Source organism: Hippichthys cyanospilos, chromosome 2 (assembly GCF_059441005.1).
Source record: "Hippichthys cyanospilos isolate Australia breed blue-spotted pipefish chromosome 2, RoL_Hcya_1.0, whole genome shotgun sequence".
NCBI classification, from domain to species: Eukaryota; Metazoa; Chordata; class Actinopteri; order Syngnathiformes; family Syngnathidae; genus Hippichthys; species Hippichthys cyanospilos.
Genome location: NC_142370.1, coordinates 31,148,350 through 31,175,464, shown reverse-complemented (window position 1 = coordinate 31,175,464; position 27,115 = coordinate 31,148,350). Strand labels below are relative to the sequence as shown.

At 39.6% G+C, this 27,115-nt stretch overlaps 2 protein-coding genes across 3 annotated transcripts in view; both read left to right on the top strand.

Moving 5' to 3' along the window:
* Positions 1–201: 201 nt before the first annotated feature.
* On the top strand, positions 202–8,886 carry rhoab (ras homolog gene family, member Ab). The gene is made up of 5 exons (XM_088409157.1): positions 202–344; positions 4,161–4,318; positions 4,833–4,953; positions 5,661–5,791; positions 7,050–8,886. Exons 2-5 carry the CDS (start codon positions 4,163–4,165, stop codon positions 7,221–7,223), a joined length of 582 nt encoding a protein of 193 aa, XP_088265283.1. The 5' UTR covers positions 202–344; positions 4,161–4,162; the 3' UTR covers positions 7,224–8,886.
* Positions 8,887–17,257: 8,371 nt separating this feature from the next.
* The window catches only part of sema3h (sema domain, immunoglobulin domain (Ig), short basic domain, secreted, (semaphorin) 3H), a 57,791-nt gene continuing 47,933 nt past the window's right edge, over positions 17,258–27,115 (top strand). For both annotated transcript variants that reach the window (XM_088407877.1, XM_088407876.1), the window contains exon 1: positions 17,258–17,783. In XM_088407877.1, coding sequence (XP_088264003.1) covers positions 17,684–17,783 — 100 coding nt within the window. In that variant the 5' untranslated portion in view covers positions 17,258–17,683. The remainder of the gene's footprint in view (positions 17,784–27,115) is intronic.

The following is a 27,115-nucleotide window of genomic DNA, read 5'->3' as shown; positions in this document are numbered from 1 at the left end:
GATCGTGTGGTTTTGTTTTTCGGTTAAGCACATGTGCCGGTTACATCCATAATATTGATATTATTATCCTTGTTATTATTGAATATATTGTCGGTCAAAGAGACGTTCACTTTCCCGCAGTGATGTTTCTTAAACGTGTGCGCGCGTCTTCACCATCATCGTTGATGTGCTCGCGCAGGTGTGGCTCCCGTGCTCGTACCCGACGCCCCTCCCCCTCACACCCTTGCGGGCGCGATCCCGCGAAGCATCTCAGCCTAGTGTACGCCGACGCGGCTCGTGTGTGCTGTGGCTGTAACGGTGTCACTTCTCCGTCGAGCCATCTGCCTATTCTCAACGTTCCGCAGGTAAAATTGTATTTTCTGTACTTTCGCTCAAAAACGGAGCGACGTTTATCACGTATTCTTTTGTTTCGAAGCAGAACGAAGTATTGTTAAAGTGGTACTTACTCGGTTAGCCGACGCTAGCTTCGTAAGCGTTTTCCCTCCCCGACGACCTCCATCACTAAATGCCGCTTCCGCACTTTCCACACAGTTGAAATCGCTTGTTCTAATTTACACGTAAGCTCCTCGCCGGTTGTAACCGTCAAAGCCGGAGCAGCTTCACGAAAAAAAAAGTAAAATAAAATAAACAAACGCTCTCCTGTTTATTTTCTCGTTAAAAACGAAACGTTGACAGTTGGCCTAGATTGTCGAAACGGCTTTAGTCAAACAAAGAGGTTGTCTTCTCGACTTGCCTCGGCTGAGCCGGCGGCACGTTGACTTTTCACTAGACCTCTTCGTAATCAACCTGAAACCACAAAAAAAAACTCTTATTTCATTTTTTTATTTGCTGCGATACATTATAGCATGCATAACTCTAAAATATTTTAAAACGACTTGCTGACGTGTCTTTTTTTTAATGTAACGCTTTCGTATTGGAGTAGCCTATCTTCCCCTTGGTTTGCCTTCGGTTCATACGTCAAACGTGGGGTTTTTATGTGTTTCTTAGCCGGGTGTTGAATTTGAATTGAGGCCACCTACACGTTCTTCCACTGCGGACACACTAGCCATCTGTTGCCTCTGTGATGACGCCATCTTTCTGGAGACCCACCCAATGACAGACTGCTTTAAAAACACTGCTTTTGATGGGAAGCTCTCGTTGGAAAGACACACAATTGTCTCTCTGTGCTCAGGTGGTTTTGGGAAAGGATGGGGGGAAAAGAAGCCTCATGAAACACTTTTTTTTTTTTTTTCAAATCTGTAGATGGTGCTCTTGGTCTTCAAAATAAGACTAGTGCAATGAAAACGTATTCAATCTCCACTGCATTTTTAACCCTTGTTCAGTATTTTGATCATTTTTGGTTCATTTTCTTCCACTAAGCGGGCATGCCTTGTTGAACTTTGACGTGTTGTCACCATCAGGGTAAAACTTCAGCTCTATAGTTTAGATTTTTTCTTTCTCAATGATTGGAAGACATTTTTTTTTTTTTTTTTTTTTTACAAAGTCCCCCCAGAAAAGAGAAAACCTTTCACACAACCCCCCACTCACCGTGCTAACTCTTAAGATTCTTATTTATAAAGGTTCTTTAAGCGTACCTGGACTCCATTCTTTTTAACTTTAACAAAAGAAAATAAAACTATATCGACTTCATCAACTGTTAGTTGGTCTAAAACAGGAAAAAAGTAACCAATTGCATCAAAGTTTCCAAAAATCCACCCGCCTGAAATCCACAAAATGTGAGCTGACAGGCAATCGCCAATGTGTTTTGCGGCCGTTTTATATTTGAGATGCCCGCTAAAACCATCAAACCTCATTCCTGAAGCAATCACGTGGTCCAGCCAGCCAGGCTTCACACGTCAGCCAAGTAAGCACGTTGATTTAAAAAATAGTTTGACTAAAAACATCATTTGAATATCGGCTGTTTGTTTTACCGGAGTCCCCGTGATGTAAAATGTGTAACATCAGGAATAATAATACTCTGCCAACAGAACTCATTAAGTATTGACACCAGTTTGACTTTCTGCCAGAACCTGCAAAGGCTTGGGTCAATGTCCGCTACTGTCGGGTTGTTTTTTTCACACTGCTCATTGCTAATAACAATAAGCATTAGTTTGGAGTGAAGCTGTATATCTTTTCTTTTCTTGTGTACCAGGTATATTGCTGTGCTCTTATTTACCCAAAACCATATAATGCTTGAAAAAAACAAGACCAAAAAAAACATGTTGCCGCTGACTTACACTAAGTAGCACGCCAGTCATTTTTTTGGGTCATCATCAGTTTAGATGGCAGTTAAATGTTCCAAACTCTTATTAATTTTGCATTTGAATTTGACGCGTCTTCGTCAACCACCTGCAATGTGACCCTTTTTTTACGTGTCTGTGAGGTCTTTGTGGCTTAGTTTAGATTTCCTACAGTATGTTGCCCAGAATTTGTTGATAAGAATGAAGTCATTTCAGTAGAAGGAAGTGACATGACTTCAGACACAACAATCTTCCATGTGATGTTAATGGGGATTTTCCTGTTGTGTCGCCTTTCTTTATTCTGTTTCCCTTTATCTGCTGATGTTTTCCTCTTCCAGTTCTTGTTTTGTTTGAACAGAAAGCCACGCAATAAGTGGTTACCCACATTGATAGTTGCCTTCAGCGTGCTTTGTGGTGTGCCTTGGATCAATACTTGTGGGCTTTTTATTAGTGTTGAAGGAGCCTTTAGTGTCTGTAATGAGCCATCTTTCAGCACCAATGTGGCATTTGTTGAAGGGGGTGGGCCCAACACTTTGTACCCAATGTCTGGTCAAACGTTGACCAGGCACATGCCTCCAGGCTGCCACTGCCCCATTTTTTGTGTCCTTTCTTCTCGTTCAAGCCATCGAGGGAATGCTCTAATATTTTTGACAGCGTTGTCCTACTTAGATTCATCCACCGTGATGCTCACGGGGTTTTACTGTCTGATAGACAATTATATATATATATATTTATATATATATATATATATATATATATATATATATATATATATATATATATATATATTATTTTTTTTTTTTTTAAGGGTAATAATAATGTGGATATAGTATAACCATTAAACGATACACAAACTGGAAATAACAATGCATGACCACTATTCTAAATGTTTTATATTGGGGTGGCATTGCTTAGTAGTAGCGTGGTCAGGTCCAATCAGAGTCTTTGGGTTCAATTCCCCGACCATCACAACCATCTAAGTACACAAGACATGGAACACCGAGTTGCTCTGATGCTGCATCATCAGTAGGCAAAGGAGTAGTGCAAAGTGCCTTGCGTACCTGAGGTAGAAGAGCGCTACATAAGTGCAAATCCATTTAGTTTGACTTTGTCAATTTATTTTGACACGATGCCAAGCTGTATTAAATGAGTATGAAGGGGGATTAAGAAAAGAAAACATTAAGAAATGACAGATAACACTGTGAAGCAGTGTCGGTTCTTTTTTCTCCCCATACAATTTTCTTTGAAATGCACTGTTTTGAAGTGTGAAATGAAGTCTAAAATTTGCGTTATTCCTCAAACAGGAGTTTACCGAAGCTAAGTAGTTAAAAAAAATGTTGGGGGGGGGGGGGGGGATCAAAGCGAGCTTTCGACCTTATAATTTTGCCACATATTTTCTCTATGTATGACCATAAAAAGCACAAAAAAGCGAATATTGCAATGAATCTATTAGACGGTACCGAAATTTTCTGCTTTTTCTGGGGTAAAATTTTGATGGCCACTGTCACATAGGCATTCATTTAAATCATAAATATCTTAGTAATGGCTGCACATCATCATCATGAAGGCTGTGTCGAGCAGTTTGGTTAACTTGATTATTTACACAATTGCCTGTGCCTATTGGTGGCATTCTTTCATTGATAATGAAAACCACACATTTGCCTGAAAGATCCTCATTTTACCCTTTGTGTACATGTTTGTTTCCCAATAACTTCCCTTTACTCTTATTGGGCAACCTTACTGCCGCAGTTACTGGAACTCCTTCTGAATTCTGAATTATTGTATTTTTAACTTACTTCCTTCTCTGGTTTTGCTGCAAATATATCACAGCATACTCTGGGAAATTGTCTCACATTTGATGATTACATGTGACGTACCAGTAGAGCTTTAAGTAGAATTTAAATTCATTGCTACTACCCCACCCCCACTCCCTTACTGTAGGGATGGCAGCCATCCGTAAGAAGCTTGTGATCGTCGGGGATGGAGCTTGCGGGAAGACCTGTCTTCTCATTGTCTTCAGCAAGGACCAGTTCCCAGAGGTGTACGTCCCCACTGTGTTTGAGAATTACGTGGCTGACATAGAAGTGGATTGCAAACAGGTAAGTTACTGAAAACACATTTGTGCATCTCCGTTTCCTTAAAGAAACAAGTACCTGCCACGCTTTCATTGACTCTGTCGTTGACACGTGACACGATGTTATTAAGATTTTGGTTTCTCATCACAACAGCAGCACCCCGCCAAAACAGTCGTCAATTAATTTAATACGTGTTGTAAACTACTAATAATGGTCTTACATAATGTGGGAACAGTGTCTTGAATGGTGGGTTGTGTTTCAGTAGACTCTGGCATCGGCACACTCCATTTTATGTCACTTGAACAGACAACAAATGTTTACTTGTACACCATAAAATTTTACTACTATAAAATACATTATTGATTCAATGAATGCAAAATACATGTAAATTGTTGACTTACTGCAGTCAATGCTATTCCTAGTGTCATAGTCATTCAGTCCCACCCACATCAACTGTTAAATAATTGTAGTATCTGGGGAGAAATCAATATCAAAGCAACGTGACAACTTTTAATGTACGTACGTGTGTGTTTTTCAGGTGGAGTTGGCCCTTTGGGACACGGCTGGTCAAGAAGACTATGATAGGCTGAGACCGCTGTCATATCCAGACACTGACGTCATTCTCATGTGCTTTTCCATTGACAGCCCTGACAGCTTGGGTGAGTGTGAAGCATGCACAGCAATCAATTTTCTAATGCTCTTCTCCAGATGAGCAACAGAACTAGTTTCCGGGGTTACTGAGTTAATTTTATTTCGAAACGGTCATTAATACCCTCCATTGAGTAGCTGCTAGAACAAATAGGTGCTGCACAAGCATCAGCAGGCAGTCAAGCTGCAAAATTACACGTACTGCACTTTCTCCTATTAGGATTATGAGCAGCTCTATCCTGGTGTTATGGAAATAGGTTGGGTATGAAAATCAGGAGATGAGAGTGCCGGATAATTTAAGCGTCATGCATAAACAAGATTAAACGAGTGGAAATGTCAATTACCCAGTATGCTGGTGATAAAACCAAGGTACAAATGCTGCCCTTCTTAAAGAGTATTTTTCTGAAAGATGTTTATAGTCACCTAAAACTGTAGAAGTTTCGCTGTTCTTCCAGACACGTTTGTTTTTGTATTCCATGACTCGCGGGAAAAACTTTCGTACAAAATATTTTGGTATTGTGAGTTGGCTGCAGTGTTTGCAAACAGCCTAAAACGAATGTTTCACCGGTTGCTTGGGTTCATGCAAAACAAACATGAATGCAGTTTCCCCTTTGTCTGGCTTATCTGATATCAGAAAAACTTGCTTTGAAGTATTTGTGAAACGTGTCTTCAAACACGCACCTTGCAGACAAATGATTTTGTTTTGGTTTTCACGCAGAAAACATTCCAGAGAAGTGGACACCGGAGGTAAAACACTTCTGTCCCAACGTTCCCATCATCCTGGTGGGAAACAAGAAAGACCTGCGCAATGATGAGCACACGCGTCGGGAGCTGGCTAAAATGAAGCAGGTACTTTATCTTGTTTGACACATAGGAAACTAAACCATGTGAAATATGGAGTTGTATGGACGGTTTTGATGCGAGAGTCTCACTAAACCCTCATTTCAGCCAGCATTAAAGAATGATCCGCGTGTGGGTCTGTTTTCCCTTTTCTTTTTGCTGTTTCTGGCAAGTACAAAAAATAAAGAGCCGGCTTAAAGGTTCAAATTGACTTACTTGAAGAAGAAAAGTGTGCAAGTGTCATCGTGGTCAAGTCCAACGGATGGATGTATGTCTGAGCAGAAGTGTTCTCGTGTTGGTTGTTCAAGCTTTCTGTTTTTATGTTGTACTAGTTGTTGGCTCCAGTTCCTGTTGCCTTGATAGGACTCACCCAGAGCTAGCAAAAAGTAGCTGTTTGTGAACAAAGGATTTATTTGGGATATTGTGTGATTGGCTCACATTTGAGTCCATCTGTTTTTGTCATTTGACGGGAAGGAAGACAGAGTAAAATTTCCAACGGGTTAGCTCTCGTATGCTTGTCAATTGTGACCCAGTGTGTTATGGACATTTAGCATGTTTTAATAAGATATATTAGTGATGGGCAAATGGAGCCTGAAGAACCACATTTTTGTTTTTTCTCCAAGATGGAAGCCCTCTTGGTTTACAGATGCACTGGAAATATAATGCATTTTCACTAGTAATTGGAAAATTAAGCCTCCATGGTGTTCTTGATTTAAAAAAAAAAAAAAAATGCAATGGGAATGTCTTAAATTTGTACTGCATCTTTAAAGCAAAAAGTGCTATCGAGAAGAACAAAAAAAATAATAAGTGGTTCATTGGGCTCCATGTGCCCATCAATAATGGATGGTATTAAAACATGCCAAATGCACTAATTTCCCCTGCACTAGCCTTTATTTATAAACTAAACGCACCATCTGAGGGCCACCTGAGGGCTGAAAAAAAAAGCGCACAAGGCTTGATTTTCCCATTACTACTGAACATTGCACAATTTCATTTTACGCTAAACAAGTGATGAAGTGCAATCCAACTGTAATGTTTAGTACTCCTTTTGAGTCATGAGCGTTACTTTTTGTTTATTCCACTTGTATGCCTGCTTACAGTAGATACATGTGATTTCAAACATTCCTTATATGTTTCATACTTAAAATAATGAGCGTAGATTTGACTGGAACAAATGACTGCAACTTTACTCTTATGAGAAACCTTTTGAAATTGGAGATGACGCATCACAATTTAATAAGTATCAATTGCTCTTTTCGTCCGACAGGAGCCTCTCAAACCCGACGATGGCAGGGAAATGGCCAACCGCATCGCGGCTTTCGGCTACATGGAATGCTCTGCAAAGACCAAGGACGGCGTGCGGGAGGTGTTTGAGATGGCCACAAGGGCGGCGCTGCAGGCTCGTCGCGGAAAGAGGAGAACCAAATGTGTTCTGCTGTAACGGCGCAGCTGTTTTAGGACTGCTTGCACCTGGCCTGTTGTACCTGTGGCCAAGGTGCGGGAGGGACGGCTGAATTAGAAGATGGCGTTTAGGAGGGAGGAAGGGAGGGGAGGGCTGGATAAGACTGCGGTCGCACTGCCGCCATACCGTGGCTGTTTGTCGGACTGAATTTATTCCGGGACTTTTGTTTGAGAAGCTTCAATGAAGAGGGATTGAATGTGGGAAAATAGCGATCTTTCGAAAGCGTGGGACTTTTCATTCGGTGGAAACTTAACATCCAAAGCCTGATACAGCTCCCCCCCCCTCCAACACTGAAGGTCATAAAGAGAGCCTTGGCCCTTGTTTAAAACTCTACCCATCCGTGATCACTTGCCATGGAACGTTCCGCTGACTCTGTTATGTTTGGATGGCCACGTTAGTTTCCTCCCTGTGCGATTTGACTGGTCAGAGCGCAGGGAGCGCACTTAATAACGGCTGCCCGTCAGATAGTCCCCCCCCCCCCCCCCCCCGATGGCGCAGTTGCAGGCAAGTGAATTTGCCCTGCGACGAGGCTTTATACACTGTTAAATATCTCACTCGGGTCAAATTTGTTTTGGGTGCCTAGAGTTCGAATACAAGACATGCAGAATACTGGCGTCTCAAATCAATATGCTACCCGGACGGACATCTCCATTTGAGATAAGAGGGTCTCGCGTGTGTGCGCATGTACAGCCTCAAGTCAGTTTGTGAGTTCTATCTGAGGTTAATCCTGTGATTACACACTCGCAACGGCTATGCGCACTCAGCCCTCACCTCACTGGCTCGACTCTATTAATGTACTTTTGCAAATTTGCCCCCCTCTTGTGAGCATTTAAACGACTCGTTGGATGAGTCGTAGCGGTGTGGATTGAACGCTACGCCTCCTGTAACAGCTCAAACTTGGCTGCCTCGTGGGTTCTCTTATGTAAAAGATGCTTCAGTGTGCACGTTTAAGATTTGAATCTGCCTTATTTAAGTGTTTGGACCTGCCGAGCCACAAAACTTTACGGAACCACCCGAATGGCACAACAAAGGCACAATCTCCAAAGTTCCTTTTCAACCTGGTTAATTGCTTGCTATTAGTGACATTTAAAACAGAAATGCCGACGGTGGCCTGTCAAAAGAACCTTCTAGTTCCTCTTCCTGGCATACTGGGACACGTTTACTCCAGATACCTACTCTCTTGTATTGTCAGATTTTACTTTTATTCCTTTTTAATTTTTTAATGTATTTTGTTGTCTGTCAGTATTTAAAACAAAAGAAGGAAAAAGAAAAAGAAAAGCAAGCTGCCTATTTTATCTGGCCTTAGCATTGGTGAATAATCTGTCAAGCAATGTTTTCAGATATCAAGAGAAAAAGTGGATTATTGCTTGGAACTTGGATCAAAGTGTTTTTTTTTTTTTTTCTTCAAATGCAAAAAGAAAAAGAGGGCGAAACGCCTCGTAATGTAGAAATCATTTTTATTCTTTCCGTGAATGTTTTAAATCTACAATTTTGGATGCTGAAGTCCGAACAGGTTAACCAAGCTGTATGCAATGTCTGTAAATATGAATTATGGGTTTGTTCATACTAAACTACACGCACAGGACTGGAAACTTATTTGTAAACTAGCTTTGGTTTGTGTAATAAATTACTTTCTATAACACCTTAGCTCCTTTTGTTGTTCCGAGTCGGAGATGGGCAGAGCTCTTAAAAGTAAATCGATGCGCACGAGAGAGTGATGGATGAGAGGTTTTATGAAGCCACGGGGTTATTGTTAACATCCTCCCTGGACTCGGACTGAATAGTAACTAAAGATGCCTCACTAGAGAGAACGTATTTCTTCAATCTGAGCACAGAATCGAGTAGGATTCATAGGCGATCACAGTTCTTGCTTTTGACACGCTTCCGTTGGTGCTGCTGTGTGTTCGCTCTAAGTGGTAGAAAATGAAGCCTCATGAATCACTTGTGATTTTGTTTCTGTCCTCCAGATGGTGCTCTAGGTTTAAAAATAAAAGTGGTGGAAAATGCATTTAATTTCTATTGCCAAACTGAGAGTGCCATCTAGAGGTACAAAAAAAATTTTGTACCTCAAAAAAAAAAACATGACAAAAAAACATTTATGACATTACTATTTGTCACCACAGCAAAACCCACAAAAAGGTAAGATGTTAACCCTTTCAGTGCCAAACATTATAGCATAAAGCATTTTCTAGAGTGGCATTTTCTCTCATCTTTCAAGGTCGGCAGAATATTGCGTGCTATGTCTATGTAAACATCGGTGGAATCGAATTGAATTCCATTCCTTGCTTAGAATTGCATGTAGGTAATATGTGTTTTGTAAGTATGGAAACACTGCCATCCAATGGTTGCAGTTATCACTACAGTGTTCGATTGGCTTAATATTACAGACGCATTCGTCAAGGGTGTCGGCTACCCTCCATAAAAAAACGTATTTGATGAGATTATTTTTATTACATTTCAAAAGACAATAATTGTATTAGCACACTTTATGTTAATGCATTTAATTTTCAAGACAAAGCAATTGATAATATGAAGACTGCTTTTTTTTAAACCGTTATAAAACTAAGTATAGCTAACTGAAAAGCAGATATTGATTTGATGCAAAGCAGCTAAAGCGCAATACATTGTGGCGAGTGAGTCTTTTGAATGGCTCTTTTATCCCTTTTATAATTAAAGCAGTCACAGCTGAGATAGGCGCCAGCAGGCCTGTGGCCCTTGTGAGAACTAGCGGCTCCAGAAAATGGATGTTTTAATATATACAAAAATATACCCCCATAAAATAAATGAAAGACCCAAGTTATTGAAACAACTTTTTATGAGTGAACAGTTGCATAAACGGTTCCTTTTAAAGAGCCAAAAGTCCCACCACTACATACTCTTTTAGATCATGCAAACCCACAGTATTTTTTTTTTTTTTTAAGTTAAGGAAAATGAGCCATTTCCCATTGCAGTAACAGAGGTGGCTTTATTCAAAGCAGGGTGAGATAATTGCCGCCCGAAGAGCTTAATGCTACACCGAGCCCTCTCGGCGGCAGCAGTACAAGCAGTCTCACATTCTTGACTGATGCCTGTGTTGCAGAGAGAGCTTGAGTAGGGTGTGGAGGTGAGCCAATTTGCTCCTGTGTGGGATGGTGGGACATGTAGCACAGCCATATTCGCTAACTGCAGGCTGGATGCGACACAGGGTTGCGTTGCTGTATTTTAGAAGACACCACTTGCACGAACTGAAGATAAAAATAGATGTGAAGATACCTTCTAGTTCAGGGGTCACCAACTCCGGTCCTCGAGGGCACCTATCCAGCATTTTTTCAGTGTAACCCTCCTCCACTGCACCTGATGCAAATTATCATGATCATTTTGGTGCTCCTGCAGAGCTTCTTGATGAGCACATCCTATGAATCAGGTGCAGTGGAGGAGGGTTACACTGAAAAAATGCTGGATAGGTGCCCTCGAGGACCGGAGTTGGTGACCCCTGTTCTAGTTTAATGTCTGTGCATTCCTTTAAGCCGGAGGTGTCCAAGCTGGGGCCCAAGGGCCATTTGCGGCCCATCATCCATATTTTTCAGGCCCGCGACATATGCTAGAAATACATTTTGACATGGCTTTCAATGCTATTTACAAAAGTAATAATGGTAGACAAAGTTACGAACGTAAAAAAAAACAACTAATTCATTTCATCACTTTTAACAAAAAGCCTTGACTTAGTTTTTTTTTTCTTCAAATAAGTTTGTTATAAATTGCTTAAATTTAGCTACTAAAGCACCAAAAGCAATTGCTTAGTTTAATGAATTCATAAATAATTGATTACTTTGGTACTTAGGTACTAAAAATACTAGTATTTCAATGACTAAAATACTAAAGCGATTGATAATTTAAGTAATAGAGTAATCAATTATGTAGTAAATTGTCTACCTTTGGGTATGAAAATAAAAACTACATTAATTAATGTATCAAGTAATTAATTAGTTTAATGAATTAAGTACTTAAGTCATTGATTACCTTGATAGTTACCTAGTATGTACTTAAGTAATCAATTACTTTAGGAAGTAAAAGTGCTTGTACTTTTGCAAATGTACAAGTACAAAGTAATTATTGTAAATGTATCAACTTTAAGCTGCACATTTAAAGCCTGCTACTCTCTTGACAGAGAGGGCATGACCCCTAGCCATGTAAATCCAGAGAACTCGTATTCCACGTACTCGTGTGAACTATATGGTCTCCCTCCATTTCAAAAGTTTTCCATAAGCACGAAAATCTCAAAGTCTGCGGTGCCCCACCCTTTTCCATAGAAAAACACCACTGGGTCACCACTGAATAATTGAGTTTTTTAATAAAGAGCGCTCACATGTCTTTCAATGGTGAACTTGTTGGAATCACACAGTACGCTATTATGTCAAACACACTAAAAATCCGCAGAGTATATCGCAGGAGCCTGCACGTGGCTTGATTCGGTATAACTGTTGTAATTATGGAAATTGATTGAGGGTCCTTCAAAGTGAAACCGCAGGTCGGAAGGAAGGTCTTCATTGCCCACGCCACCCAAAGCGGCGGGTCACGACTGGGGGTTTGAGGCGAAGAGCATTTACAGTGGTGGTTCTTTTTTTATTTCTTTCTTCATCCTCAAACCGCCTCGCCCTCATTTTGTCTTACTTCAATTCCCCCACCTCCTTCTTTCTAGGCCGTGATGTGCGTTCTGTCGCTCCACATGCTGGTGAACGCCGGTTTTATATACCAGGCTATTTTTAGTTCCGCTCCAAGCCAACTATTTTTAACCAATATGCTTTCGTCGCCTGCTCAAAATATCCAATGAAACGGGAGCCACTGAACAAAAAACGTCCAATGAGAGGACGGGGGAACGGCTAAGGGGAGGGGCTTATACAACTGCATCGAGAACTCGGCCCGTTATAAATAACCCTCGTCGAATGTTCTGTTCAGGAATGTAAAGTAAATAAATAGCATTTTGAAATGAATTTGAACATTTTATAAATAGTGATATTATTGCACATAGGAATATATAATTTGGGTATGTTCGAGCTCATGAACAGACATAAAAATAATTTTGGTCATCTCCAGCTGTTGAATTGGGTGACTGACATTTCTTAACCACAGTACAATAGTGGCTAAACCTGTACATTACAAAAATTAAACTGAAATGTATACCTTATAGTTCTTAAAATATTCCGTTTGAATTTTAAATTTAAATCGTGCTTTTAAACGACGCGAAAATGCTTGGGATTAGCATGATCATCATGTGTTTTATTTTTCGTGTTGTATTGTATTATTGTTAAAGTTTTTTTTGTTTTAAATTAATTTTGTAAAACACTAGGTTACAGCTGTAGCTGTTGCGAACGCTTTATAAGTAAAATTATATTATCTACAGGTCGACAACGTTTGTGGTCAAATTTAGGCAAGAGAACACTGACATCTAGCGGTAAAAGTTACACATTACAGAATCGATCGGTGCGTTGATTCAATACAATCGGCGACGTAGATAAAACACGTATACATGCCGCGTTTTAAGCGGGAATATACGTCATGGTGTCCGCCATCTTGGAGCAGTGTCATGTCAAAGTTTCAGCTACTTGGGGCCTCTAAAATCAATCATGAATAGTCAAACATTCATGGGTAGATTGCGTGGGATTTTCTTTCCCAGGTAAGACAAATTAAGTACTGTCATAAGTACCTGCATAATATTAAGAGATTGAGCTAATTTTCTCTTGCTTGCGTTTAAATCGTTTCTCTGCACCCTACGAGTCTAAACATTCTGAATGATGTTGATTTTTATTGAAAATTAATTAAATAGAAATGTCCATCTGCGACTTACCGTCGATGGAAAATCACATAAGAGTGCCTAAAAGCTCAGATAACAACAAATGACGGTTCAGTCGTGACGTTTGCAAGGTGAACCTAGCTGCTGTGATGTTATTTTCAATTCATCTCAGGTCATTTCCAACAAGAAGGAGTTGTAAAATGGCTTTCACACTTTGAAACAGTTTAGTTTAAAGCAGGTAAGCATGGAGTGGCCCATTTGGAATACTGTGAAAATTGCAGTATTCTTGAGATGATAGTTTGACAATTAAGCTTCAAAATATGCATCAAAACATTCTTCAAAACAATGTGGATTTTCATAGATGTGCTGCTTCGAAGCTTGCTTCAAATCACGTGATGTATGAAGAATGAACCATCATCTAGCTTATAATTACCTGAATGAAGCTCCTGACTGGTTTGTGATCTAACTGGATGATATTTAGTGAGTTCTTGAAGCATAGTGTTTTTGTAGATGTTGAATTTCCATTTTTTTAAATAACGTTTTCTGACAAGTCATTAGAGTTTACAGGTTGTTAAGATCTAGGGTATTCAGTTGAATGTGTTATATTATTGGAGAAAAAAAAAATGAGAAGCTGTCCCTTGCAGTCATTGCTTTTGGCCAGAAGAGGGCAGTGTAAGTGAAGCTTCAAGAGCTGAATTCATTTCGAAGCAATCTGTCCAAGTGGTTCGTTCAGCAATTCACATGAGCTTTATTTGGCCTAATGTCTCGTGACACCCTAACGTAATTTACGTTTCTAAATTAAACATTTCAATCGATTTTAATGCAAATTCAAACCATGTCATGGTTTCAAAAGTAAAGGCAGACACATTCTGCACATTTCCAACATTCCTTACAGGCACGAGCAAATCTATGTAAAAAGAAGCATTTAGAATTGTATGCTGTTCAGAAGGTTTTGTGTCATTGAAGTTTTTACGATATGGTTTGAATGCAGTATGCAAGTATGCAAATAGTGTCGGCTGTTTTGCCAATTGATTACTAATATTGGCTGCTAAACGTAAATCAGTGCATGAAATAGAAGTTCAGTATGAGATCATAGACAAAAGCTATATATATATATATATATATATATATATATATATATATATATATATATATATATATATCTCACAATATTTAGACATATTGCTAATCAATATGCTTCCATAATCAAAGTGGACACTTTGGGCTCGGTATCAGCCCAAGCAGGAGACAAACCTGATGCTTCTGAACAAACAGAACAAGTCTGTGACAATGAGAGCTCATTAAGCGCGGCGTTCACGCTCAATCCATGCGACACGGGGAATGTGCACGACAAGCGGTGTGTGCGCTAGTGTCAGTGTGCTTCCTGCAGAATGGGAGCGGTGAGATGTGAACTCCATAATGATCTCGGCAGCCAACGCACACACAGCAATTGACTAATGGATGTCACTTGTCAGCGAGAAAATCAGAGGCTTTTTGTCCGAGTGGCAGGGAGGTTTTCTGTTGTAATTAAGAGGCCCGCCGGTCGGGTCACAAATTATCCTGTCATAATGACCTGATGGTTTAGGAGATACCAGTTATAATATCTCAAACCATCTGGTTTCATCTCTCCACCTCCACTCAAAAAGGTATGTGACCATCATGACAACCGGATCCACTTTCTATTGATGGAAAGAGCAGAAAAAAAAGTACAAGTGCTTGAGCTATCATGTTGATAAAGTGGATTTTTTTGTTTTGTTCATTTTTTTTTACCTCGCTCCAGCTTTCCTGTGTGGAGTTTGCATGTTCTCCCCATGCCCACGTGGGCTCTCTCCGGGCACTCTGGATTCTTCCCGCGTTCCAAAAACATGCATGGCAAGAATATTGGACACTTTAAATTGTCCTTAGTTGTGATTGGGTGCGTGAATGTTTGTTTGTCTCTGTGTGACCTGCGATTATCTTGCAACCATTCCAGGTGTCATCTGCCGACTGCCCTTAGATAGCTGGGATAGGCACCAGCAAGCCAGTGAGCCTGGTGAGGATAAACAGCGACAGGTAAGTGACATAAACACAATAATTAATCAGTACTACACAAGAGTGCTGAATATTGTACACACCAACCTGTTTGAAACTGATTCAGTATTCACTATTTTATTCACTATTTTAAATAAAGTATTGTGATTAATATTTCATTTGTGGGAAATGGATCAAGCAGAAAATGTCACCTATTTTTATCCATCACAGGGGGCTGCCATTTTTGTCCTGTACTGCCACCTACTGTAGGCTGATACTGGCTTCACTGCTAAACTCGCAAATGTCAGATGACCAATCCCAGAAATCAGGTGGGTTTTTGTAAATTTATCACAATTAAATATTTTTTAAGGCAAAATAATGAAGCTATTATTCCAATTTGCAGGTAAAATATGAGCACATGAAACAGTTAAAAAAACATTGTATGAATATCACTGGATGGATTTTGGTTAAAATCTGTTACCCATTCACTTCTACATAGTTCATTTATATGCCTGAAGTAAAATCCATCCTCTAGCCTTTTGTAACTTTGGCAATAATAACTTGGAGAATGGTTATTATAAATGATCAACAATTCGTATTTGCAATAAAGTATCATGCAAAAGCTTTATTGGTAATGTTTAAAACAAGAGTATCTTCCTCATTTGGATGCACACGGGCAGGCGGCTTCATCCACTATTAAGTCGTTCTTATTCATGAGAAGTGGCAGGATTTAAAACATTCAATGAGAGAAATTAACTGCAGCTCATATTTTCCCCAAATAAGCCTTCATTTATAAACAGAAAAATGAAACGAATTCCACGGCGAAAGAATATACATGTGAATTTGTGCACAGCCTAAATTCATTATTTATCTCAGTGAATGGAATAAATTGTTTCTGCTAGCCTGTGTTTGAACTCGAGAAAATGCGCAATGAGCTGGGATGTATTAGAAATTACTGCAAAAACGCATACAGGCGTTAATTATTGCATTTGGGTTAGCGGAAAATATGAGACACAATGAGCCGAACTTGGGCTCAATGAGCAATGCTTTGGTTTTTCCTCCAAACTGAATGCGCGAAAAATCTGTTTGTCCTACTTAAATAGAAATGTGTCTTGGCGTATGAATTAGAATTTGAGCTTTCCGTTTGGATTGTTTAATCGACCTTTCGATCTTTTATCAACCGACAAGTGGAACGTTTAGCTCATAATCACTTTTATTTTAATCCCAAGTATGTGACTGTTGTAAGGATCAAATATGTGGGGGTTTTGGATTGACCTTTCTTTAGCATGTTATTATGTAGAATGAAATGAATAAATGACTGAAGACAGACAACTTAAAGTTTGAATTACTTTTTGGGGGGACAATTTGGCACAATTTTCCTTGGAGCAGTGACAGCTGTTAGTATTTCCATAAATGTGTGAGATGGGAGGGGAAAAGAGTATGTGTGTGTGTGAGAGAGAGAGAGAGAGAAGGAGAGAAAGAAAAAGTCAGAAAGAGTGCACGAGAGAGAATCAGTGAGAGAAAGTGTGATAGAAAGGGAGGAAGAGAGCAAGAGAAGGAGAAAGTGGGAGAGCTGGAGGAAGTGAGAGAGCAAGAAACAGACAGAGAAAGTGTGAAAGAGATTGAGAGATAAAGGAAGACAGCAATAGACAAAGAGAGGGTGAGAAAATGAGTGTGACAAAGTCAGAGAGAGAGGGCAAGAAAGAGAAACAGTGAAAGTGTGAGAGAGGGAGAGAGCAAGGGGGAAAAAGTGAAAGAGATGGCATGTGTGTGTGAGAGAGAGAGAGAGAGAGAGAGAGAGAGAGCAAGAGACAGAGAAAGTCCTTGAGAGAGATAGGGAGAGAGAGAGTAAGAGAGTCGCAAGGCGAGGAGGGGTGTAAGGAAGGGAGACAGACAGCAAAAAGGAGAGAAAAAGGGATAAAAAAAATTAAAAAGTGAGACAGAGAGAGAAAGAGATTGTGCAAGAGAGACAGAGGTAAGAGAAAGAGTGAGAGAGAGACATAGAAAGACAGCCCAGAGAGAAAGAGAGAGAAAAAAGAGACAGAGAGGAGAGAAAGACAGAGAGAAAAAGGGAGAAATTGTGAGGGAGACAGAAAGACTGACAAACAGAGAGAAAGCGAAAAAGGGAGAAAGAGTGTGAGAGAGAAAGTGTGAGAGAGGGAGAAAAGCAGAGAGTAAGTGAGAAATGGAGGCAGAGAGAGAGAGAGAGAGAGAGAGAGAGAGAGAGAGTAGTCACATGCAGAGAGGAGCAAGGACAGGAGACAGAGCAGAAGCGAGCTGTCAAGCTGCGAGGAGGCATCGTTGAGACCACTTAGCTTTTTGTCTCCTTCCCTCAAAGCCGTTCTCATCGATCGCATCTCCGTCGCACGCTCGCAACTCCAAGACACAAGCCCCACAGATGGTGCTGCGACATGGAGCGCTAATTTCTCTTCAGCATTCGGACTCACGCCCCGCACGCTGGGACTATTTTCCAAACAGCATCTTTGCCACTCGGACTCACATTCCCATTGGATTTATTTACTGTATATCCATTTATTAGAAGGACGCAGGACTTTGATGCCGCATTCACTGGCACCAAGAGAGCCGGGACACTTGCGAATCGCCTGCAATCGGGACTTAGTGGTTGTTGTTGTGCTTGTGTGGAAGGAGGAGGTGGAGGATGTGTGGAGCGGCGACAGTGGTGCTTCTGGTCCACCTGGGAGCCACCTTAACAGGGGCCTGGAAAGCATCTCAACCACGACTGCAGTTCACGCACTCCGGTAAGAAGAAGCACATTTTTATCATCGCACGCCACATGCACGAACATGAAATCCTGCTTGGAGTTCACATGTAGCACATGGACGTCTTCATGTTATTTGTTTGGGAATACTCTGATTTTTTTTTACCTGCACAGTACTGTACATTCAGCTTTAAAGAAATGCTTTAAAAAATACACGATTACTTAATTGTGCGAATGAAGCCTCATGAATCACTTTTTATCTTTTAGTTTTGCTTCTCTAGATGGCACTCTTGATTTTAAGACGCAGCGGTAATTTAATGCACTGACCTTAGATTTTAAACCAAGAACGTTATCTACACTAGAGCACATGTCAAGCTCGGTGTTTTCCCATGTTCCTCTCCCGAGAACATCCGATTCGATAAAGGAGCTCGTCGGCGAGCTCTGCAAGAGCTTGAAAAATATCCTAATCAGTTAAACCAGGTGTGTTTGGGAGTGAGACATCCAAAACCTGCAGGATACCGGGCCTCAAGGACTGGACTTTGACATCCATGAAAAAAATCACAAGTGCTTCGCTTCATGAGGCTTCATTTTCCCATTGAAGAAAATGAAGTCTCATTTTATTTGCGTTTTAAGAGCAGGGAGTGAAGAACCTTGTTCAGTGCTTCTCATTATTCATTTTTGCAGAGGCCCCCGAGGAAAGAGAAAACATTTCATGCACTCCACACTCATGATTATCTATAAAATTTGTATAAGGAAACATCAAATTGGATCCATTTTACCAATAACAAAAGAAGCAAGTGATATAAATCAACTTTCATCAAATATTAAACTTACTTTTAACAGGGTGTATAGAGGCTTCAGGTTAGTCTGAAACTGAAAAAAATGCAAGTGCGTTAAAGTACCTGAAATAAAAAAAAAAAAATGACAATCTTTATTTAGCATTTTTACCAACTGAAACATTTGATGCTGGAAAATATTATAAAATCAGTAAACATGTAAATTGATCTGGAATATGAACACAAGGAGCACCTAAAAAGTGACAAGGGGTGGCCATGGCCAATTCTGGCCACCATGTAACACCGCCCCTGCCCCAGCCACTAAATTTAAAGGATTTCGCTAGATTTTATCAAAGTTTTGTTGGCATTTTTAGCGCATTAGTCATGTCCAGAAGACAACATTATGATTGTTTGCACATAAATAGCTCGCACACAAGTGTGTTGATGTTCTCGGAAAATGGGCGCGTTTTTGTCTTAGTGCTAAATTCTTATGAGAACACATTGTTGCACCATGTCAAGATGAATTAATCCCTCAAAAAGTTTAGCAGGAAAAATAAAGCCTCATGGACCACGTGAGTTTTATCAGTCCTCTAGGTGGTGCTCTGGGGTTAAAATAAACCTAGATACATCAAATTTCTACTGCATCCATAAACCAAGAGCGCCATCTAGAGGAAGAAAAAAAACCCATCAAAAGTGCTTCACGAGGCTTCGTTTGCCCATTTGTGATTACCACAAAAACCAAGGAGACATGCTAAGCGGTGGACTTAGAAAATACTGGAAGTTGATGAAGTCTTTCGAGTGGGAATTAAGCTTTAATGACATCTCAGAATGTGAACATGTGAAGAGTGTGCATGTACACGGAGGCGCTGCAGCATAAGTGGGGTTACGTGAAGTTGATGTGTGCATAAATATAGTGCTTCTGTGTATCTTAAGTGCATGTATATCTTTTTGCTTCTTGCTTTTGAACTTTTAGATTGTTTTTTTACTGTAGATCCGCAGAAAATAGATTTTGTGTTTGTGAGTTGTGCTGGCAGAGTGGATTGTGTGTGTGCGTGTGTGTGTGTGTGGTTGTGGAAGTAGGTGTAGATGCGTTCAGTTGCTCTGTGGGAGTTCCATGCTGTGGTCATTTCCCTTACCATCATCTCTTTTTTTTTTTAGGATTTTCCTTTTCCAGATGGAATAGATTTTTGTGTGTAATTGCTGTAATTAGACGTGGATTCAGACGGTAGTGATTCTTGATATACATTTAAATTTGTGTTTCTTGTTACTTAAAAAAAGTGGAAATCCGAAAAACTCATAGTGCCTCATGAATATTCAATTAATTAATAGACTTTTTTTGTATACATTGTTCCCTCGCGACATCGCGGTTCGGTAGTCATGTAGAATTTCATTTTAAGATTATATAATTATTTTTCTATATTTTTTTTCTGCCTTTTTTCTGCCTTTTAAATCAGACCAACCAAAAAATATACATTTTATTTTTTTCCAAATCACATTTTTATATAAAATAAATAAATAAATATATAAATATATATATATTTTTTTTTTCCAAGTGTATTTTTTTCCAACTGCGTTTTATATATATAAAACGTTTTCAAATAAGCCATTCTTTGATGGTACGCTTTATAACCCGTTGCGCCTTATAGTGCAGAAAATACGGTAGCTGTGTCACCCTTCTTTAGTCAGCAAACTTGTTGAAACTGAATTAACAGCCCCTCCCATTCTTTCCTTGTTTATGTGATTGCTGCATCGACAAAACTCCACACAATTGACAAGACACAATCAACAAATTAGTCACTTTTGTGCACATCCCTAGTAGTTCTCACAAGCATGCCATTTAGAAGGCCGACTTTCTTAATCTAATTTGGTCCTAGTTGGGTTCTGTGGCCCAAGTGAAATTGAAGATTAGGTTTAGATGCTGGTGAAGATCAAAGATAAATGATCTTCGGGTTTGTTATTGCAAACCTATAAACTTAAATGATGCATGTCATTTAAGTACAAAACAAATGATGCAACTTGATGATTCCCGCTGACATCACATGAGCATGCACATACATGGACACGGAGCTAACACATTGCACTCAAACAATGGATGGATGTGTCTCTACACATTAATTAGAGGTTCCTAAACGAACACACACATGCACTCTTACTTATTGCAGATTCCGTGCGGAGCAACAAATGACCAAGCGCGTAACAGAATCATTCCGGGAGAATATGAGGACAATCTCAAAACTTCTTTGTAGATTAATCAGGCAGTATAATGAATTGACTCACTTTTGGACTCCTCTTGATATTTGCCTTGTTTTTGATGTTTGTGGTGAAATGAGCGGCAATGTCAGTTTTGACCTGTGACCTCCTGACTGCTTCTCACATGGTCGCTTAAAGGAAGCCCGTTCTTGCACTCTGGACGCAAATTACACTGTAAATGTGAATGAGTGACTGCTTTCCTTTTGCTTCATGGGAGGTTTGTGTTGTTTTTTTTTTGGGGGGGGGGGTAGAAAAAAGGCTACTGAGATATACAGTATAGTATTAACTAATAATAAATCATTAAATCCCAAAGACATATTTTGTATTTTTATTTTTACCATTTTTTTCAAATGTTTGGGAGGGTCTAAACTGGATTGTACTAAAATAATTAAATAGGAAAGTAATCTATTGTTTTTATGTAATTAAATAGTTAAGTAATTGATAACTTCAGGTAATCAAGGAATAACGTGATTAGTCCAGGTACTTAAGAACTGAAATAATTGATTACTTTGGCTACTCAAATAATGACAATAGGTACTTGAGTACTAAAGTAATAAACTAGTAGAGGCACTGAAGTAATTGGATTAGATTCTAATCGTATATCTGATATACAACAAAATTGGGACTTTTTATTTAATTACATAGGCACTCAAGTACATTAGGTAATTGATTAGCTTAATACTGAATTATTTGAAGTACTTACATACACACACACACACACACACACATATATATATATATATATATATATATATATATATATATATATATATATATATTCAAATTAGTGTGTGTTGCACATATACACGTGGGATTGAAAGTCTGGAGTCTTTAAAAAAAAGACATACATAAAAATATGTTACTCATGATCTTGTAAAATATATGGACAAACTCATTATAGATATGTTCCATTGTTTTGGAAAACCAACATAAGGAAGAATTGTAAAACAGCTGTTTCTATGCATCCATCGCACCCTTACAAATTGGCTGTTTGGATTGAGTAAAAAGACATGATGAAGCTCTGTGGTCCCTAAAACCATAGCTGACAGACACACAACCCAGCTGCTGTGGCGAAATAAGTGGACTATCCCTTTAAACGCCACAATGAAGTCCTTAGTATTGTTTGTAAACAAGCCTTGTTAACCACCCATCCAAGATTTTGCCACATTTGCATCACTTTCGATATCACGATTTCACTCAATTTCAAATCTTCAATTTTAACATGACAACTTCATGGAATGAATTTGATTTATTGCCCCGCCCTAATTCAAAGTATGACCAATCACAAACGAATCTACTGATCGATTAACATTCCTTTTTTTTAATATTCATCCTGATGTCTTATCGGCCCCGTATGTATTATTAACGCACAAATTCTTTTCAGAGCGATATTAGGATATTGAGTTGTTTTCTTATTCATTTATTCTTTCAGATGTGTTTTTATCTAGGGCACATCTTTGCAGGCTCCGTGCCGCAAATTGCTGCTTCTGTGATGCACGATTCACAAGGATGCTGACGTGACACCGCTACATTCTCTATTATTCATTTTAATGGTCGCCGTCCCCAACGGTCGCACGGCCATCGCTCGTCACCGTTCAAGTGGCCATTCAAGTCCGACCCAGCTGCCGCCTCGCGCAAAACAAAAACGTTGCGTAAGGAAGACAGCCTCGTTTTTGAAATGGTCCCATAGTGATTTAGCCTAACAAGAAGCATAGAAGACTTGAGATTCCGACCATTTGATAAGGGCTACAACTTGTGAAGCACCACAAACCACAAAGGTGTACGCTAGTTTTTGTGCAGCTTTTGAGATTTTTTTTTTGAAGTTTGAAGTGCACCACTTAGGAGGGATTTGTCTTGTGGTCTGCTAAATACAGTATTTGTGAAAGCCCATTTCAGGGACAGAACTTTTTTCCATTTGTCTTTCAGCGTTCTTTTTGCATAAGTAGAGTCTTGCTTTGGCAACAACAAACAACAGACAACAGTGGCCACGCTGTTAATGTGCACCGGAGAGGTCGCTGGTGTTAGGAGGCTATCTTTAGCCTAAAGCGCACAATTAAGGAAAAATTAAGCCCCGCATTGCTTCTAATTCCCTCAAGTATCAATTTAGCACGATTTGCTCCCTCCCCGACATTTGTAATCTTGAGTTGGATCTCTTTCCTCAACCGGTCGTTAGACCGTTCCTTTCTATCAGTCCAGGTTCACTCATTTTATTTTTTTTCTCACATACTGTACATTTTGTTTTCTAAGAATCGATTCAACAGCGTCAACATCAAACAAGGAAACTTTGAATTTTGAGTGGCAAGTGCTGGGCAATTCATTCAATTTGATGAATTTGTCATTTAAAAATTGTGCTAAATCGTGAAATCGATGTTTTGCAAAAGTGGCAGAATGCGGGAGTGATTTACGGAAAAGGAGACATTTTTTCAATAGTTGCTAACGACTTAACTTATTCTATGACAGCCCGTTTCCAACCCTCCTTTACCCAAACCCAAAGACTTCTGAAATATACATAAAAACACGTATTTGGGGTTGACTGTGACACTTAAGCAAGTTATGATTTATGAATTTTTGAAGACTAGCTAAATCCCGACATGGAGCTTGTGTAAAAGTGGCAGAATGCTAGACGAGGGCATAATGAGACATGTTCACGATAGTTATGAATTACCTAACTCATTCGGTCATGGCCATTTTCTGACTCTGCTTTACCCTAACTCTTGGAAATAAATAAATGAAAAAAAAAACTGAATAAATAGCTAAGATTGAATCCTAGCCTCATAACAAAGTTACATAAAAAGCTGTTTTTGGGGTTGAATGAGTTAATTGTGACATCTAAGCAAGTTACGCACAAGCTATGAATGTTGAATTTAAGTTAAAACTTATTTTAAATCCTTTAGATTTATATTCGTTACCACTTCAATTAAACTGATTACAATCGTAATTATCCAAAATGACTGTTGAAAATTGAGATATTTATTGGTCAAGCCCTTTGATTGACACATTTTATCAGGCCATGAAGTATTATTTCATATTCTTTTTGATAAGCATTGCTGTCACTCTGGCTTGCTTGAGGGAATGCAGGCCACAAAACACACTAGATTGGCCGGCCTGGTGTGGGTCTCATATTAAATGGATCGCCAGTGATGAAGAAGAACTTCAGATTTACGTCATTAGATGTCTATGCAGGATATACGTAATGTCCGCCTCACAGCAACAAAGGTGGATTAAGTGCCTTTTTGTTCCATCACATTTAGTCCAAATGTCCTTGGCCTTTCAACACGATGAATAAAGACAAATGGGAAAAGAAGAGAGAATTCTGAATAGCCTAGGTCCCAATCTATGTTCGGTTTGCGGGGCAGCCCGTTCTTCTAAACAAATGCAAATCAGCTCAGCCTTTGCCAAATGACATCAAATTTCTGTTCATTCTAAACCAACACAAATATTTGCTGGGATCCAGACAAGCCTCACAATACTGTACCAATCTGACATTCTTGTTGCTTCGCGAATGGGGAGCAACCTCAAGAATACTTAATGATGGGAAGATTTGCCAAGTGACACAAAAGGTTGGAAACTTGGCCTTCCCTTTCCTGTTTAAAAAGAGATCGTCTTATCAGGAAGTCATAGTATACAGAGATTTTTCTTTGAAATATTTTGGTCTGGGTTTGCAGCAGTGATTCACCATTAACTTCAAACTCAAATCTCTTCAAGTTAAAAATCTAGTGGAGGTACAGGCTTTATTGGACAGCTTTACAATGTCCACAACTTTGCTTCGAGGCTGAGACAAGAAATAGATCATAATCAGCCTGATAACTTATTTTCCTTATTTTACAAGACACCTCGTGCTCCACTTGTTAGGAAAGATCAGCGCCGTAGTCGGTGGGCCACACTGTGTGTGTATATATTACTCCAATTAATGTTTTTTTTTTCTTAATCTAACAAAGAGGCATTTAAACGGAGCAGAATATGATAAACTGCTTGCAGAGTTGACTCAACAAGCCACCTCTTTGAAAATAATGAGAGGGTAATCACTTTTTTAAAACCATGTTGGCATACACCGAAGATAAATGGGAGTGGACCAATTTAATTTCAGGCACTTTGATGCACTAGGTTATTTTTTTCTGCTTTAGACTAAGCTGTAACCTGTATAAATGCTGCAAAAAAGTCATTAGTTGTTCAAAGTTGGTTTATATTGCTTTTTCCTTTTGTTAATGTTAAAAAGGATACAGTTTTAGGTATACCTATACAATTTTTATAAAGAATAGTCATTTATGGTTGGCGTGGCAAGTGAAGGTTGGGGGCAAAATGTTTTCTCTTTCCGAGGGTGGACTTGGCAAAATATAATTTAGAAACACTGGTCTAAACCAATTAATATGCTGAATTTTGTCACCCACTTGAGGGAGATGATTGGACAAAGCTTTACTAATCGAAGTTAAGTTATGACGCCCTCCGTGTCTTAGAATATGGCTCTCAAATGGCGACTTCAATACAGGCAAACAGTGCTCTTTTTTTTTTCTTTTTTATCAAGAACACAAATTTATGCTCATGCTAGTCAAACCAGCTAACATTTGAAGCTATTTTTACACTACATCACATCATTATTTTGGAGGATTTTTTGCAAATTCTAGTGTGCCTCACAGTTGAATTCATGGAGGCCGTAGTATCACTAGTGCGTGCACAATTGACCACTTTTATGTACAACGAATGCAATAGTAAGGCAGTGGCTACTCTCTAATAATAACAATACATTCAACCTAAAATTTGGCAGGTTTGTGCTATGCTTCATTGGGAGCCGGACTGCACAGTCTGATGATGATGGTGATGATGATGAATAATCACACAGGCTGAGGTCAAAGTTCAAGCTGTGTACAAGGGTCTGGTGTGTTGGTGACACAGTCCAGACATGCCGTCTGCGGATTTGGTCTGCAGTTGACTTCAGAATGTGCGCCATTATGAATGTTGTGAGCTCACATTAATAAGCAATGGGTCTTCTGTACAGTAGAAATGGATTTCGTTGGAATCAGACTAACAACTGAGGTACAAATGTTGAAATAAAAATAAATGCTATACAATATACTCAATATTATATTTTTTTATTACTCACTTTTAGACGGACTTTGGAGCTATTGCACGGACAGAGAAACGATCAAGCTTTGTTAATGTTATTCCTATGCAAGACATTAAACTAATTAGACATTTCAAACAGTTTTTTGACCTTTACCAAAATGGAACACCAGTAGGGTACCACTCTTCTCGGAACAACAACGCTAATCTGAATGAAGGTTTTCTCAGACAGCCACCTTTTAGTTGATTGGCAGACATAAGGGAGTTAGTATGTCCAATACACCTGGCATGCATGTTTTTGAAGTGTGGGAGGAAGAGTGAGTACCCGAAGAGAACCCACGCAGGCTTGGGGAGAACATGCAAACTCCACACAGGAAGGCCGGCGTGTAGTGGATCTGAACTCGGGTCCCTGAAATGTGACGCGGATGTGCTAACCGCTGCTCCACCGAGCTGCCATCCCTTTTTCCATAAAATGAAAAATATCTGCTGAACCGATCCAGTCGATCAGATCTAGGTCAAGTCCTGCACATGATTTTGGAAGGGCCTTAGACTTTGTTCCCAGGCCTCCTCTGCAAGTCCCCTGTTGTAATTGCGCTAGTAATTGGCAAAGTGATAACCCCATTTCCACAGGAAACACGGCCTGGTTTCCTCACCCTCGTTACCAGTACCCCTCTAGTAGTGGCGCGGCCATCAAATTCCACCCCTTGGGAATGCTGCGCCAGACACTGGAGTTCCCTCAGGCCCAGTAAATAGACCAGCAAGCGGACGAAGACACACGCATAGACAAAATAAGCACACACAAGTCATTAGCGTAATTTCAGTTTAGATACAGTAAATGATAGTGATGTGTCTGCACACATGTACGTAGAAACACATGAACATCGCAGTTGACATCTAAGACACGTTTCAATGAGACGACTGCGGAAAAGCGTGACTTCAGCCGTGACCTTGAATCCCGTCAAACACCTTGAGTTGATGAAGTGGAACAGCGAACAGGCCCGCTCTCAGGTCCAACGTCAGGGACCTCTGATAAACATTCCCAGAGAGCATCTTGCTGAAATTCTTTGCAGATGACAGACGATGTTAGGTGGGCAGTCCCGACTGCCCGAATACTATTCCGTACTGCGTATTTGCACAAAGAAACAAAAAAAAAGCAATTCTGGGTGAAGTACAACCAGTTTTTAACGTGTGCTAGCAAAGTATACCTTTTAAAAAGGTCAACTCTAATGTTTTCCTCATAACAATATTGTCTATGCAGCCCACTACTATGACATTCTGATTAATGTGG

Bases quoted from the DNA above. Each gene is read 5' to 3' on its own strand.
- rhoab (XM_088409157.1), top strand. From the start codon at position 4,163: ATGGCAGCCATCCGTAAGAAGCTTGTGATCGTCGGGGATGGAGCTTGC. The intron at 4,319-4,832 runs GTAAGTTACTGA...TGTGTTTTTCAG, and splicing joins TAGAAGTGGATTGCAAACAG to GTGGAGTTGGCCCTTTGGGA. The intron at 5,792-7,049 runs GTACTTTATCTT...TTCGTCCGACAG, and splicing joins AGCTGGCTAAAATGAAGCAG to GAGCCTCTCAAACCCGACGA.